This window comes from Oncorhynchus nerka, linkage group LG7, assembly GCF_034236695.1.
Source record: "Oncorhynchus nerka isolate Pitt River linkage group LG7, Oner_Uvic_2.0, whole genome shotgun sequence".
Classification (NCBI taxonomy): Eukaryota; Metazoa; Chordata; class Actinopteri; order Salmoniformes; family Salmonidae; genus Oncorhynchus; species Oncorhynchus nerka.
The window spans coordinates 9,971,124-9,987,743 of NC_088402.1; the positions used below are offsets into that span (position 1 = coordinate 9,971,124).

The following is a 16,620-nucleotide window of genomic DNA, read 5'->3' on the forward strand; positions in this document are numbered from 1 at the left end:
AACCCTGTTACCATCTGTTATATATGACCACCAGTACAACACAGTCCTGTTACCATCTGTTATATATGACAACTAGTACAACACAACACAGTCCTGTTACCATCTATTATATATGACCACTAGTACAACACAACCCTGTTATCATCTGTTATATATGACCACTAGTACAACACAACACAGTCCTGTTACCATCTGTTATATATGACCACTAGTACAACACAACACAACCCTGTTACCATCTGTTATATATGACCACTAGTACAACACAACCCTGTTACCATCTGTTATATATGACCACCAGTACAACACAGTCCTGTTACCATCTGTTATATATGACCACCAGTACAACACAACACAGTCCTGTTATCATCTGTTATATATGACCACCAGTACAACACAGTCCTGTTATCATCTGTTATATATGACCACTAGTACAACACAACACAGTCCTGTTACCATCTGTTATATATGACCACCAGTACAACACAACACAGTCCTGTTATCATCTGTTATATATGACCACTAGTACAACACAGTCCTGTTACCATCTGTTATATATGACCACTAGTACAACACAGCCCTGTTACCATCTGTTATATATGACCACCAGTACAACACAGTCCTGTTACCATCTGTTATATATGACCACCAGTACAACACAACACAGCCCTGTTATCATCTGTTATATATGACCACCAGTACAACACAGTCCTGTTATCATCTGTTATATATGACCACTAGTACAACACAGTCCTGTTACCATCTGTTATATATGACCACTAGTACAACACAACACAACCCTGTTACCATCTGTTATATATGACCACTAGTACAACACAGCCCTGTTATCATCTGTTATATATGACCACTAGTACAACACAGCCCTGTTACCATCTGTTATAAATGACCACCAGTACAACACAACCCTGTTACCATCTGTTATATATGACCACCAGTACAACACAGTCCTGTTACCATCTGTTATATATGACAACTAGTACAACACAACACAGTCCTGTTACCATCTATTATATATGACCACTAGTACAACACAACCCTGTTATCATCTGTTATATATGACCACTAGTACAACACAACACAGTCCTGTTACCATCTGTTATATATGACCACCAGTACAACACAACACAGTCCTGTTATCATCTGTTATATATGACCACTAGTACAACACAGTCCTGTTACCATCTGTTATATATGACCACTAGTACAACACAACACAACCCTGTTACCATCTGTTATATATGACTACCAGTACAACACAGTCCAGTTACCATCTGTTATATATGACCACTAGTACAACACAGCCCTGTTACCATCTGTTATATATGACCACTAGTACAACACAACCCTGTTACCATCTGTTATATATGACCACTTGTACAACACAGTCCTGTTACCATCTGTTATATATGACCACTAGTACAACACAGTCCTGTTACCATCTGTTATATATGACCACCAGTACAACACAGTCCTGTTACCATCTGTTATATATGACCACCAGTACAACACAACACAGCCCTGTTACCATCTGTTATATATGACCACCAGTACAACACAACCCTGTTACCATCTGTTATATATGACCACTAGTACAACACAGCCCTGTTACCATCTGTTATATATGACCACCAGTACAACACAACACAGCCCTGTTACCATCTGTTATATATGACCACCAGTACAACACAGCCCTGTTACCATCTGTTATATATGACCACCAGTACAACACAACCCTGTTACCATCTGTTATATATGACCACTAGTACAACACAGCCCTGTTACCATCTGTTATATATGACCACCAGTACAACACAACACAGTTCTGTTACCATCTGTTATATATGACCACCAGTACAACACAGCCCTGTTACCATCTGTTATATATGACCACTAGTACAACACAGCACAGTCCTGTTACCATCTGTTATATATGACCACTAGTACAACACTACACAGCCCTGTTACCATCTGTTATATATGACCACTAGTACAACACAACACTGTCCTGTTACCATCTGTTATATATGACCACCAGTACAACACAACACAGTCCTGTTACCATCTGTTATATATGACCACCAGTACAACACAACACAGTTCTGTTACCATCTGTTATATATGACCACCAGTACAACACAACACAGTCCTGTTACCATCTGTTATATATGACCACTAGTACAACACAGCCCTGTTACCATCTGTTATATATGACCACTAGTACAACACAGCACAGTCCTGTTACCATCTGTTATATATGACCACTAGTACAACACTACACAGCCCTGTTACCATCTGTTATATATGACCACTAGTACAACACAACACTGTCCTGTTACCATCTGTTATATATGACCACCAGTACAACACAACACAGTCCTGTTACCATCTGTTATATATGACCACTAGTACAACACAACACAGCCTTGTTACCATCTGTTATATATGACCACCAGTACAACACAGCCCTGTTACCATCTGTTATATATGACCACTAGTACAACACAGCCCTGTTACCATCTGTTATATATGACCACTAGTACAACACAACCCTGTTACCATCTGTTATAAATGACCACTAGTACAACACAGCCCTGTTACCATCTGTTATATATGACCACCAGTACAACACAGTCCTGTTACCATCTGTTATATATGACCACTAGTACAACACAGCCCTGTTACCATCTGTTATATATGACCACCAGTACAACAGAACCCTGTTACCATCTGTTATATATGACCACCAGTACAACACAGTCCTGTTACCATCTGTTATATATGACCACCAGTACAACACAGCCCTGTTACCATCTGTTATATATGACCACTAGTACAACACAACCCTGTTACCATCTGTTATATATGACCACTAGTACAACACAGCCCTGTTATCATCTATTATATATGACCACCAGTACAACAGAACCCTGTTACCATCTATTATATATGACCACTAGTACAACACAGCCCTCTTATCAAATGTTATATATGACCACTAGTACAACACAGCCCTCTTATCAAATGTTATATATGACCACCAGTACAACACAACACAACCCTGTTACCATCTGTTATATATGACCACCAGTACAACACAACCCTGTTACCATCTGTTATATATGACCACTAGTACAACACAGTCCTGTTACCATCTGTTATATATGACCACCAGTACAACACAGTCCTGTTACCATCTGTTATATATGACCACCAGTACAACACAACACAGCCCTGTTACCATCTGTTATATATGACCACCAGTACAACACAACCCTGTTACCATCTGTTATATATGACCACTAGTACAACACAGCCCTGTTACCATCTGTTATATATGACCACCAGTACAACACAACACAGCCCTGTTACCATCTGTTATATATGACCACCAGTACAACACAGCCCTGTTACCATCTGTTATATATGACCACCAGTACAACACAACCCTGTTACCATCTGTTATATATGACCACTAGTACAACACAGCCCTGTTACCATCTGTTATATATGACCACCAGTACAACACAACACAGTTCTGTTACCATCTGTTATATATGACCACCAGTACAACACAGCCCTGTTACCATCTGTTATATATGACCACTAGTACAACACAGCACAGTCCTGTTACCATCTGTTATATATGACCACTAGTACAACACTACACAGCCCTGTTACCATCTGTTATATATGACCACTAGTACAACACAACACTGTCCTGTTACCATCTGTTATATATGACCACCAGTACAACACAACACAGTCCTGTTACCATCTGTTATATATGACCACCAGTACAACACAACACAGTTCTGTTACCATCTGTTATATATGACCACCAGTACAACACAACACAGTCCTGTTACCATCTGTTATATATGACCACTAGTACAACACAGCCATGTTACCATCTGTTATATATGACCACTAGTACAACACAGCACAGTCCTGTTACCATCTGTTATATATGACCACTAGTACAACACTACACAGCCCTGTTACCATCTGTTATATATGACCACTAGTACAACACAACACTGTCCTGTTACCATCTGTTATATATGACCACCAGTACAACACAACACAGTCCTGTTACCATCTGTTATATATGACCACTAGTACAACACAACACAGCCTTGTTACCATCTGTTATATATGACCACCAGTACAACACAGCCCTGTTACCATCTGTTATATATGACCACTAGTACAACACAGCCCTGTTACCATCTGTTATATATGACCACTAGTACAACACAACCCTGTTACCATCTGTTATAAATGACCACTAGTACAACACAGCCCTGTTACCATCTGTTATATATGACCACCAGTACAACACAGTCCTGTTACCATCTGTTATATATGACCACTAGTACAACACAGCCCTGTTACCATCTGTTATATATGACCACCAGTACAACAGAACCCTGTTACCATCTGTTATATATGACCACCAGTACAACACAGTCCTGTTACCATCTGTTATATATGACCACCAGTACAACACAGCCCTGTTACCATCTGTTATATATGACCACTAGTACAACACAACCCTGTTACCATCTGTTATATATGACCACTAGTACAACACAGCCCTGTTATCATCTATTATATATGACCACCAGTACAACAGAACCCTGTTACCATCTATTATATATGACCACTAGTACAACACAGCCCTCTTATCAAATGTTATATATGACCACCAGTACAACACAACACAACCCTGTTACCATCTGTTATATATGACCACCAGTACAACACAACCCTGTTACCATCTGTTATATATGACCACTAGTACAACACAGCCCTGTTATCATCTGTTATATATGACCACCAGTACAACGCAGTCCTGTTACCATCTGTTATATATGACCACTAGTACAACACAACACAGTCCTGTTATCATCTGTTATATATGACCACTAGTACAACACAGCCCTGTTACCATCTGTTATATATGACCACCAGTACAACACAGTCCTGTTACCATCTGTTATATATGACCACCAGTACAACACAACACAGTCCTGTTACCATCTGTTATATATGACCACCAGTACAACACAACACAACCCTGTTACCATCTGTTATATATGACCACTAGTACAACACAACCCTGTTACCATCTGTTATATATGACCACTAGTACAACACAACACAGCCCTGTTATCATCTGTTATATATGACCACCAGTACAACACAACACAACCCTGTTACCATCTGTTATATATGACCACTAGTACAACACAACCCTGTTACCATCTGTTATATATGACCACTAGTACAACACAGTCCTGTTACCATCTGTTATATATGACCACTAGTACAACACAGTCCTGTTACCATCTGTTATATATGACCACTAGTACAACACAACACATTCCTGTTACCATCTGTTATATATGACCACTAGTACAACACCAGTCACTTCTGTGTCTCATTGTGCCTCGAGTACTCTGCAGAGTAGACCCGTCTCTCTCTCTCTAAGGCTTCTAAATACCAGGTCCTTGATTGGTTCTCACCCCTTTTTGAAGGGTACTTAACTCCAGACCTCTGACTCTGCTTTGACTGACAAGACTCTGAACTCTCCCTCAGAAGTCATGGCTCATGGTTTTCTCCATTTTGGCCCCAAGACCCTTCCCCTTTGGTGTTTGTAGATCTAGATATAATTCAGCAATATGGTCATGATAAGAGCAGAGAGATTTCCGTTTGTAACCAAGCCCCCTCTCTCTCTCACTCTCTCTCTTTTTTAATTCTCTCTCTCCTCAGAGGTATTATCACAGCCATATCCTTAACGACAGGTTAATTAGCCCAGGCCAGGATATGGCTGGGACTACAACATCTCATGTTCAATATGTGTGAATGTATTTCTGATAGAGGTGATGATAGACAAGGTGTGTGTGTGTGTGTGTGTGTGTGTGTGTGTGTGTGTGTGTGTGTGTGTGTGTGTGTGTGTGTGTATGTGTGTGTGTGTGTGTGTGGTTTCTACAGTATAACTGTGTCTCCTCTCTCCAGACCAGGTCGACAGGGAGGAGATGGAACAGGCAGTGCAGCTCAGAGTTGGAGAGCTCATCATCATCGTAGTGGTGCTGGTCATGTGGGCAGGTAACTCAACTACAACTACAACACAACTACAACACAACCACAACACACCACAACCACAACACAACCCCAACACACCACAACCATAACATAACCCCAACACACCACAACCACATCCATTAATCATGTGGGCAGGCAACACAACCACAACTTAACCACAACACAACCATAACTCAACCACAACACAACACAACCACATCCATTAATCATGTGGGCAGGCAACACAACCACAACTCAACCACAACTCAACCACAACACAACCATAACTCAACCATAACACAACCCCAACACACCACAACCATAACATAACCCCAACACACCACAACCACAACCATAACACAACCCCAACACACCACAACCATAACTCAACCACAACACAACACAACCACATCCATGAATCATGTGGGCAGGTAACTCAACCGCAACACAACCATAACACAACCATAACTCAACCACAGCACAACCACACTGACCATGACTTCTGACCAGAGCTATTATAATGCTAGCGATGTCATGTGGGAATATGGCCAGACGGCTACATAACACAACCACGACACAACCATAACACAACCATAACACAACCACGACACAACCATAACGCAACCCCAACACAACCATAACACAACCATAACACAACCACGACACAACCATAACGCAACCCCAACACAACCACAACACAATCATAACACAACCATAACACAACCACAACACAACCATAACACAACAGAACCAAATCAATGCATCATGTGGGCTGGTAACTGAACCACATTTACGTCGCTACACAACCATAACACAATCATAATTTTGATGAACCCCAGGAAGAGTGGCAGCTAATGGGGATCCATAATAAACCCCAGGAAGAGTAGCTGCTGCCTTGGCAGGAACTAATGGGGATCCATAAGAAACCCCAGGAAGAGTAGCTGCTGCCTTGGCAGGAACTAATGGGGATCCGTAATAAACCCCAGGAAGAGTAGCTGCTGCCTTGGCAGGAACTAATGGGGATCCATAAGAAACCCCAGGAAGAGTAGCTGCTGCCTTGGCAGGAACTAATGGGGATCCGTAATAAACCCCAGGAAGGATAGCTGCTGCCTTGGCAACAGGAACTAATGGGGATCCATAATAAACCCCAGGAAGAGTAGCTGCTGCCTTGGCAACAGGAACTAATGGGGATCCATAATAAATACAAATACAAAACAGAACCATAACACACATATTTACTTTGTTGTTGATTTCATTTAATCTTAAACACCAGATGTATACTAAAAAACACCAGATGTACACTAAAAAACACCAGATGTATACTAAAAAACACCAGATGTACACTAAAAAACACCAGATGTATACTAAAAAAAAACAGATGTACACTAAAAAACACCAGATGTATACTAAAAAAAAAAGATGTACACTAAAAAACACCAGATGTATACTAAAAAACACCAGATGTACACTAAAAAACACCAGATGTATACTAAAAAACACCAGATGTATACTAAAAAAAAACAGATGTACACTAAAAAAACCCAGATGTATACTAAAAAACACCAGATGTACACTAAAAAACACCAGATGTACACTAAAAAAAAACAGATGTATACTAAAAAACACCAGATGTACACTAAAAAAACCCAGATGTACACTAAAAAACACCAGATGTACACTAAAAAACACCAGATGTATACTAAAAAACACCAGATGTATACTAAAAAACACCAGATGTACACTAAAAAACACCAGATGTACACTAAAAAACACCAGATGTATACTAAAAAACACCAGATGTACACTAAAAAACACCAGATGTATACTAAAAAACACCAGATGTATACTAAAAAACACCAGATGTATACTAAAAAACACCAGATGTATACTAAAAAACACCAGATGTACACTAAAAAACACCAGATGTACACTAAAAAACACCAGATGTACACTAAACACCAGATGTATACTAAAAACACCAGATGTACACTACAAAACACCAGATGTACACTAAAAAACACCAGATGTACACTAAAAAACACCAGATGTACACTAAAAAACACCAGATGTACATTAAAAAACACCAGATGTACACCAGATGTACACTAAAAAACACCAGATGTACACTAAAAAACACCAGATGTACAATAAAAAACACCAGATGTACACTAAAAAACACCAGATGTACACCAGATGTATACTAAAAAACACCAGATGTACACTAAACACCAGATGTACACCAGATGTACACTAAAAAACACCAGATGTATACTAAAAAAAAACAGATGTACACTAAAAAACACCAGATGTATACTAAAAAACACCAGATGTACACTAAAAAACACCAGATGTATACTAAAAAACACCAGATGTATACAAAAAAAAAACAGATGTACACTAAAAAAACCCAGATGTATACTAAAAAACACCAGATGTACACTAAAAAACACCAGATGTACACTAAAAAAAAACAGATGTATACTAAAAAACACCAGATGTACACTAAAAAAACCCAGATGTACACTAAAAAACACCAGATGTACACTAAAAAACACCAGATGTATACTAAAAAACACCAGATGTATACTAAAAAACACCAGATGTACACTAAAAAACACCAGATGTACACTAAAAAACACCAGATGTATACTAAAAAACACCAGATGTACACTAAAAAACACCAGATGTATACTAAAAAACACCAGATGTATACTAAAAAACACCAGATGTATACTAAAAAACACCAGATGTATACTAAAAAACACCAGATGTACACTAAAAAACACCAGATGTACACTAAAAAACACCAGATGTACACTAAACACCAGATGTACACCAGATGTATACTAAAAAACACCAGATGTACACTAAACACCAGATGTACACCAGATGTACACTAAAAAACACCAGATGTATACTAAAAAAACACCAGATGTATACCACAAGATTAGTGAGTTAGCCAGCTGACTTTGATAAGCAACCAGAAAGATCTATTGAAAAAATGTACTTAGATATGTGTTTTCATTAGTTGAATCAATTAGATCCTGCCCATTTCCAGCTCATCTTTCCAAAATATTTAGCCTAGTTAGCTGGCTAACTCCTGGATCCAGCTTCGTAGTGTACCCCTCGGTTTCATCTACACACTCTGGGACGGCAGGGTAGCCTAGTGGTTAGAGTGTAGAGGTGGCAGGTAGCCTAGTGGTTAGAGTGTAGAGGTGGCAGGTAGCCTCGTGGTTAGAGTGTAGAGGTGGCAGGTAGCCTAGTGGTTAGAGTGTAGAGGTGGCAGGTAGCCTAGTGGTTAGAGTGGAGGGGCGGCAGGTAGCCTAGTGGTTAGAGTGTAGAGGTGGCAGGTAGCCTAGTGGTTAGAGTGGAGGGACGGCAGGTAGCCTAGTGGTTAGAGTGTAGAGGTGGCAGGTAGCCTAGTGGTTAGAGTGTAGAGGTGGCAGGTAGCCTAGTGGTTAGAGTGTGGAGGTGGCAGGTAGCCTAGTGGTTAGAGTGTAGAGGTGGCAGGTAGCCTAGTGGTTAGAGTGTAGAGGTGGCAGGTAGCCTAGTGGTTAGAGTGTAGAGGTGGCAGGTAGCCTAGTGGTTAGAGTGTAGAGGTGGCAGGTAGCCTAGTGGTTAGAGTGTAGAGGTGGCAGGTAGCCTAGTGGTTAGAGTGTAGAGGTGGCAGGGTACCCTAGTGGTTAGAGTGTAGGGACGGCAGGTAACCTAGTGGTTAGAGTGTAGAAGTGGCAGGGTAGCCTAGTGGTTAGAGTGTAGGGGCGGCAGGGTAGCCTAGTGGTTAGAGTGGAGGGGCAGCAGGTAGCCTAGTGGTTAGAGTGTAGAGGTAGCAGGTAGCCTAGTGGTTAGAGTGTAGAGGTAGCAGGTAGCCTAGTGGTTAGAGCGTTGGACTAGTAACCGGAAGGTTGCAAGTTCAAACCCCCGAGCTGACAAGATACAAATCTGTTGTTCTGCCCCTGAGCAGGCAGTTAACCCACTGTTCCTAGGCCGCCATTGTAAATAAGAATTTGTTCTTTAACTGACTTGCCTAGTAAAATAAAACAAATGAATGCATACAGCAGACTCTCTGTCTGAATCCCTGTTACTCACACATGGAGAGTACTGTGCCTCTAGTACACTGAAGAGGATACTAGCCTTGCTCTCTCTCTCTCTGTATTTATCTCAATTCAAAGGGCTTTATTGGCATGGGAAACATATGTTTACATTGCCAAGGCAAGTTTTTTAAATGTATTTTTATTTGACCTTTATTTAACCAGGTAGTGGAAAAGATAAAACAAAAAAGATGCAAACATTACAACATTACAGTAAACATGACAACATGACAGTAAACATTACAACATGACAGTAAACATTACAACATTACAGTAAACATGACAACATTACAGTAAACATTACAACATTACAGTAAACATTACAACATTACAGTAAACATGACAGTAAACATTACAACATTACAGTAAACATGACAACATTACAGTAAACATGACAACATGACAGTAAACATGACAACATTACAGTAAACATTACAACATGACAGTAAACATGACAACATTACAGTAAACATTACAACATTACAGTAAACATGACAACATTACAGTAAACATGACAACATGACAGTAAACATGACAACATTACAGTAAACATTACAACATGACAGTAAACATGACAACATTACAGTAAACATTACAACATGACAGTAAACATTACAACATGACAGTAAACATGACAACATGACAGTAAACATTACAACATTACAGTAAACATTACAACATTACAGTAAACATGACAACATTACAGTAAACATGACAACATTACAGTAAACATGACAACATTACAGTAAACATTACAGTAAACATTACAACATGACAGTAAACATTACAACATTACAGTAAACATTAAAACATTACAGTAAACATGACAACATTACAGTAAACATTACAGTAAACATTACAACATGACAGTAAACATTAAAACATTACAGTAAACATTACAGTAAACATTACAACATTACAGTAAACATTACAACATTACAGTAAACATTACAACATGACAGTAAACATTACAACATTACAGTAAACATTACAACATGACAGTAAACATGACAACATTACAGTAAACATTACAACATTACAGTAAACATTACAACATTACAGTAAACATTACAACATGACAGTAAACATTACAACATTACAGTAAACATTACAACATGACAGTAAACATTACAGTAAACATTACAACATGTAAACATTACAACATTACTGTAAACATGACAACATTACAGTAAACGTTACAACATTACAGTAAACATTACAGTAAACATTACAACATTACAGTAAACATTACAACATTACAGTAAACATTGCAACATTACAGTAAACATTACAACATGACAGTAAACATTACAACATGACAGTAAACATTACAGTAAACATTACAGTAAACATTACAACATTACAGTAAACATTACAACATTACAGTAAACATTACAACATTACAGTAAACATGACAACATTACAGTAAACATGACAGTAAACATTACAACATGACAGTAAACATTACAACATTACAGTAAACATTACAACATGACAGTAAACATTACAACATTACAGTAAACATTACAACATTACAGTAAACATGACAACATTACAGTAAACATGACAACATTACAGTAAACATTACAACATGACAGTAAACATTACAACATTACAGTAAACATTACAACATTACAGTAAACATTACAACATGACAGTAAACATTACAACATTACAGTAAACATGACAACATGACAGTAAACATTACAACATGACAGTAAACATTACAACATTACAGTAAACATGACAACATGACAGTAAACATTACAACATTACAGTAAACATTACAACATGACAGTAAACATTACAACATTACAGTAAACATTACAACATTACAGTAAACATGACAACATTACAGTAAACATTACAACATTACAGTAAACATTACAACATGACAGTAAACATGACAACATTACAGTAAACATTACAACATGACAGTAAACATTACAACATTACAGTAAACATTACAACATTACAGTAAACATTACAACATGACAGTAAACATGACAACATTACAGTAAACATTACAACATTACAGTAAACATTACAACATTACAGTAAACATTACAACATTACAGTAAACATTACAACATGACAGTAAACATTACAACATTACAACATATATACAGTGTTATAACGATCTACAAATAGTTAAAGTACAAAAGGGAAAATAAATAAACATAAATATGGGTTGTATTTTTAATGGTGTTTGTTCTCCACTGGTTGCCCCTTTTTTTGTGGCAACAGGTCACAAATCTTGCTGCGGTGATGTCACACTGGTATTTCACCCAATAGATATGAGAGTTTATCAAAATTGGATTTGTTTTCCAATTCTTTGTGGGTCTTTGTAATCTGAGGGAAATATGTCTCTCTAATATGGTCATACATTTGGCAGGTTAGGAAGTGCAGCTCAGTTTCCACCTCATTTTATGGGCAGTGTGCACATAGCCTGTCTTCTCTTGAGAGCCAGATCTGCCTACGGCGGCCTGTTTCAATAGCAAGGCTATGTTCACTGAGTCTGTACATAGTCAAAGCTTTCCTTAATTTAGGTCAGTCACAATGGTCAGGTATTCTGCCACTATGTACTCTCTGATTAGGGACCAAATAGCATTCTAGTTTGCTCTGTTTTTTTGGTAAATTCTTGCCCATGTGTCAAGTAATTATCTTTTTGTTTTCTCATGATTTGGTTGGGTCTAATTGTGTTGCTGACCTGGGGCTCTGTGGGGTCTGTTTGTGTTTGTGAACAGAGCCTCAGGACCAGCTTTTTATGGGCAGGGACTCTTCTTCCAGGTTCATCTGCTCTGTAGGGTGTGTTTGTGAACAGAGCCTCAGGACCAGCTTGCTTAGGGGACTCTTCTCCAGGTTCATCTCTCTGTAGGGTGTGTTTGTGAACAGAGCCCCAGGACCAGCTTTTTGTTTTCTTGATTTGGGGACTCTTCTCCAGGTTCATCTCTCTGTAGGGTGTGTTTGTGAACAGAGCCTCAGGACCAGCTTGCTTAGGGGACTCTTCTCCAGGTTCATCTCTCTGTAGGGTGTGTTTGTGAACAGAGCCTCAGGACCAGCTTGCTTAGGGGACTCTTCTCCAGGTTCATCTCTCTGTAGGGTGTGTTTCTGAACAGAGCCCCAGGACCAGCTTGCTTAGGGGACTCTTCTCCAGGTTCATCTCTCTGTAGGGTGTGTTTGTGTTTGTGAACAGAGCCCCAGGACCAGCTTGCTTAGGGGACTCTTCTCCAGGTTCATCTCTCTGTAGGGTGTGTTTGTGTTTGTGAACAGAGCCCCAGGACCAGCTTGCTTAGGGGACTCTTCTCCAGGTTCATCTCTCTGTAGGGTGTGTTTGTGAACAGAGCCCCAGGACCAGCTTGCTTAGGGGACTCTTCTCCAGGTTCATCTCTCTGTAGGTGATGGCTTTGTTATGGAAGGTTTGGGAATTGCTTCATTTTTAGGTGGTTGTAGAATTCAACAGATCTTTTCTGGATTTTGATCATTAGCGGGTATCGGCCTTATTCTACTCTGCATGCATTATTTGGTATTTTACGTTGTACACGGAGGATTCTTTACAGAATTCTGCATGCAAAGTCTTAATTTTGGTGTTTGTCCCATTTTGTGAATTCTTGGTCGGTGAGCGGACCCCAGACCTCACAACCATAAAGGGTCATTTTTGTTTATTTTATTTCACCTTTATTTAAATAGGCCGTAGTGGCAAAATAATTACAATAAAGCAATTAAACACTGGAATGGTAGATGTGCAGAAGATGAATGTGCAAGTAGAGATACTGGGGTGCAAAGGAGCAAAATAAATAAAATTAATAACAGTATGGGGATGAGGTAGTAGGATGGGATATTTACAGATGGGCTATGTACAAGTGCAGTGATCTGTGAGCTGCTCTGACAGCTGGTGCTTAAAGTTAGTGAGGGAGATATGAGTCTCCAGCTTCAGTGATTTTTGCAGTTCGTTCCAGTCATTGGCAGCAGAGAACTGGAAGGAAAGGTGGCCAAAGGTAGAATTGGCTTTGGGGGCGACCAGTGAAATATACCTGCTGGAGTGCGTGCTACGGGTGGGTGCTGCTATGGTGACCAGTGAGCTGAGATAAGGCGGGGCTTTACCTAGCAGAAACGTATAGATGACCTGGAGCCAGTGGGTTTGGCGACGAATATGAAGCGAGGGCCAGCCAACGAGAGCGAACAGGTCGCAGTGGTGGGTAGTATATGGGGCTTTGGTGACAAAACGGATGGCACTGTGATAGACTGCATCCAATGGGTTATATAACTGATTTGTATTTGTGGTCCTGGCAACTGGACCTTTTTTAGAACACCATTATTTTTGTCTTACTGAGATTTACTGTCAGGGCCCAGGTCTGACAGAATCTGTGCAGAAGATCTAGGTGCTGCTGTAGGCCCTCCTTGGTTGGTGACAGAAGCACCAGATCATAAGCAAACAGTAGACATTTGACTTCAGATTCTAGTAGGGTGAGGCCGGGTGCTGCAGACTGTTCTAGTGCCCTCGCCAATTTGTTGATATATATGTTGAAGAGGGTGGGGCTCAAGCTGCATCCCTGTCTCACCCCACAGCCCTGTGGAAAGAAATGTGTGTTTTTGGCCAATTTTAACCGCACACTTGTTGTTTGTGTACATGTACATTTCATAATGTCGTATGATTTTTCCCCCCCATTCAATCCATTTGTGTAGCAGAATATGTGGTCTGTCATACAGTAATTTCGTAAAGAGATAATTTGACATTTGCTCAGTAAATTGTTTTCACTGAGGAAATGTAAGAGGCTGCTGTTAATGATAATGAAGAGGATTTTCCCAAGGTTGCTGTTGATGCATATCCCACGGTACTTATTGGGGTCAGATTTGTCTCCACTTTTTTGGATTGGGGTGATCAGTACTTGGTTCCAAATATTGGGGAAGATTCCAGAGCTGAGGATGATGTTAAAAGAGTTTTGCCAATTTGAGGTCTGTATATTTTATCTTTTCATTTAGAATACCATCTCTCTCTCCCCCTCTCTCCCTCTATCCGTACCTCCATCCCCTCCTCGCTCTCTCTTCTCTCTCTTCTCTCCTTCTCTCCCTCTATCCGTCCCTCCATCCCCTCCTCTCTCTCTTCTCTCTTTCTCTCCCTCTCTCCCTCTATCCGTACCTCCATCCCCTCCTCTCTCTCTCTTCTCTCTCTCTCCCCCTCTCTGCCTCTATCCGTCCCTCCTCTCTCTCTTCTCTCTTTCTCTCCCTCCCTCTCAGGTGTGATCCTCCTGTTCTGTCGTCAGTATGACATCATCAAAGACAACGAACCCAACAACAACAAGGACAAAGCCAAGACCTCGTCCGAATGCAGTACGCCCGAACACCCACAAGGAGGCCTACTGCGTAGCAACCTCTGAAACCAGCCCCCACAGTCCACTCAGCTATATGGCAATAACTCATCCGATTCCTTAGGACAGGTGAGACGACACAGCCAACCAGGACCCTCACACCTGGGGCTCAATCCAGATTCTTCATACTTATGTGTTTACTTGCACACGGCCATGAATTTAACAAATGATAGAGATTCCCTCCAGCTAATTCTTACACAAATCCATGACGGACAGTATGCGAGTGCACACTTTGAGAAAAGTGTGGAGAATCGGGACACAGTTCTGCTCTCCTCAAAACCTTCACCACCAAATAGTGAAGTCTGAATGCTTTTCATAACAACTGACCTGTCTATTTCTAATTGTTCCTCAGACACAGATCCTGAGACCAACAGAAGCCATTCTCAAACTCCCCCGAAACCATTCAGAACCCTCCTTGCAACAACAGAAACAGACCGGGACTAATACTAAGACCAGAATGTAACCCAGGACGCATTGATAAAGCCACGACCAGAGTCAGACAACAACAAAAAACAGTTGTCTCTGAAGCAAACAGAACTTGTTCATTGCCACTCTCTTTTGAATTCTGGGAGCCCCTGGATCCTGGAAACTGTGTGGCCAATTGATTGAAAATGGCCGACAATGGATCCAAAAAGGACACCGGTCAATATCTTGAACCTGGATCACTAACTGTCTGAATGACAGTATGCACCATCCATTTGGAAACATTTTGGAAACGTTGGCACATATTGAACATGACCCCGGTTTCAGTAGCCTGACTGACATCCATGAGGATGGGATGTGTTTGTTTGGTTCCAAGCGAGAGGCCGTGCATGTCGTCCGCAACATGACGATCACCACGACGATGATGATGAGCTCTCCAGCTCCGAGCTAAGACTTCTGACACCATCTCCTACACCAATCAGCACCTCAAAGACTACAGCATAGACCCCGCCCAGGAACCTAGCCCAGCCAATCACAACAGCCCAGTCCACTGTGGACCACAATCACCCACCATCCAGAGTGGGGAACCTGAATAGGTGAAGTTATCCCTAGTAGGCTGGACACATGAC

The 16,620-nt window shown here is 40.3% G+C and overlaps 1 protein-coding gene across 1 annotated transcript in view; it reads left to right on the forward strand.

Moving 5' to 3' along the window:
- The window catches only part of LOC135572311 (fibronectin type III domain-containing protein 5-like), a 54,115-nt gene extending 38,497 nt beyond the window's left edge, over nt 1-15,618 (forward strand). Inside the window, exons 4-5 of the mRNA XM_065020031.1 lie at nt 6,043-6,132; nt 15,438-15,618. Coding sequence (XP_064876103.1) covers nt 6,043-6,132; nt 15,438-15,577 — 230 coding nt within the window. The 3' untranslated portion in view covers nt 15,578-15,618. The remainder of the gene's footprint in view (nt 1-6,042; nt 6,133-15,437) is intronic.
- Nucleotides 15,619-16,620: the final 1,002 nt, after the last annotated feature.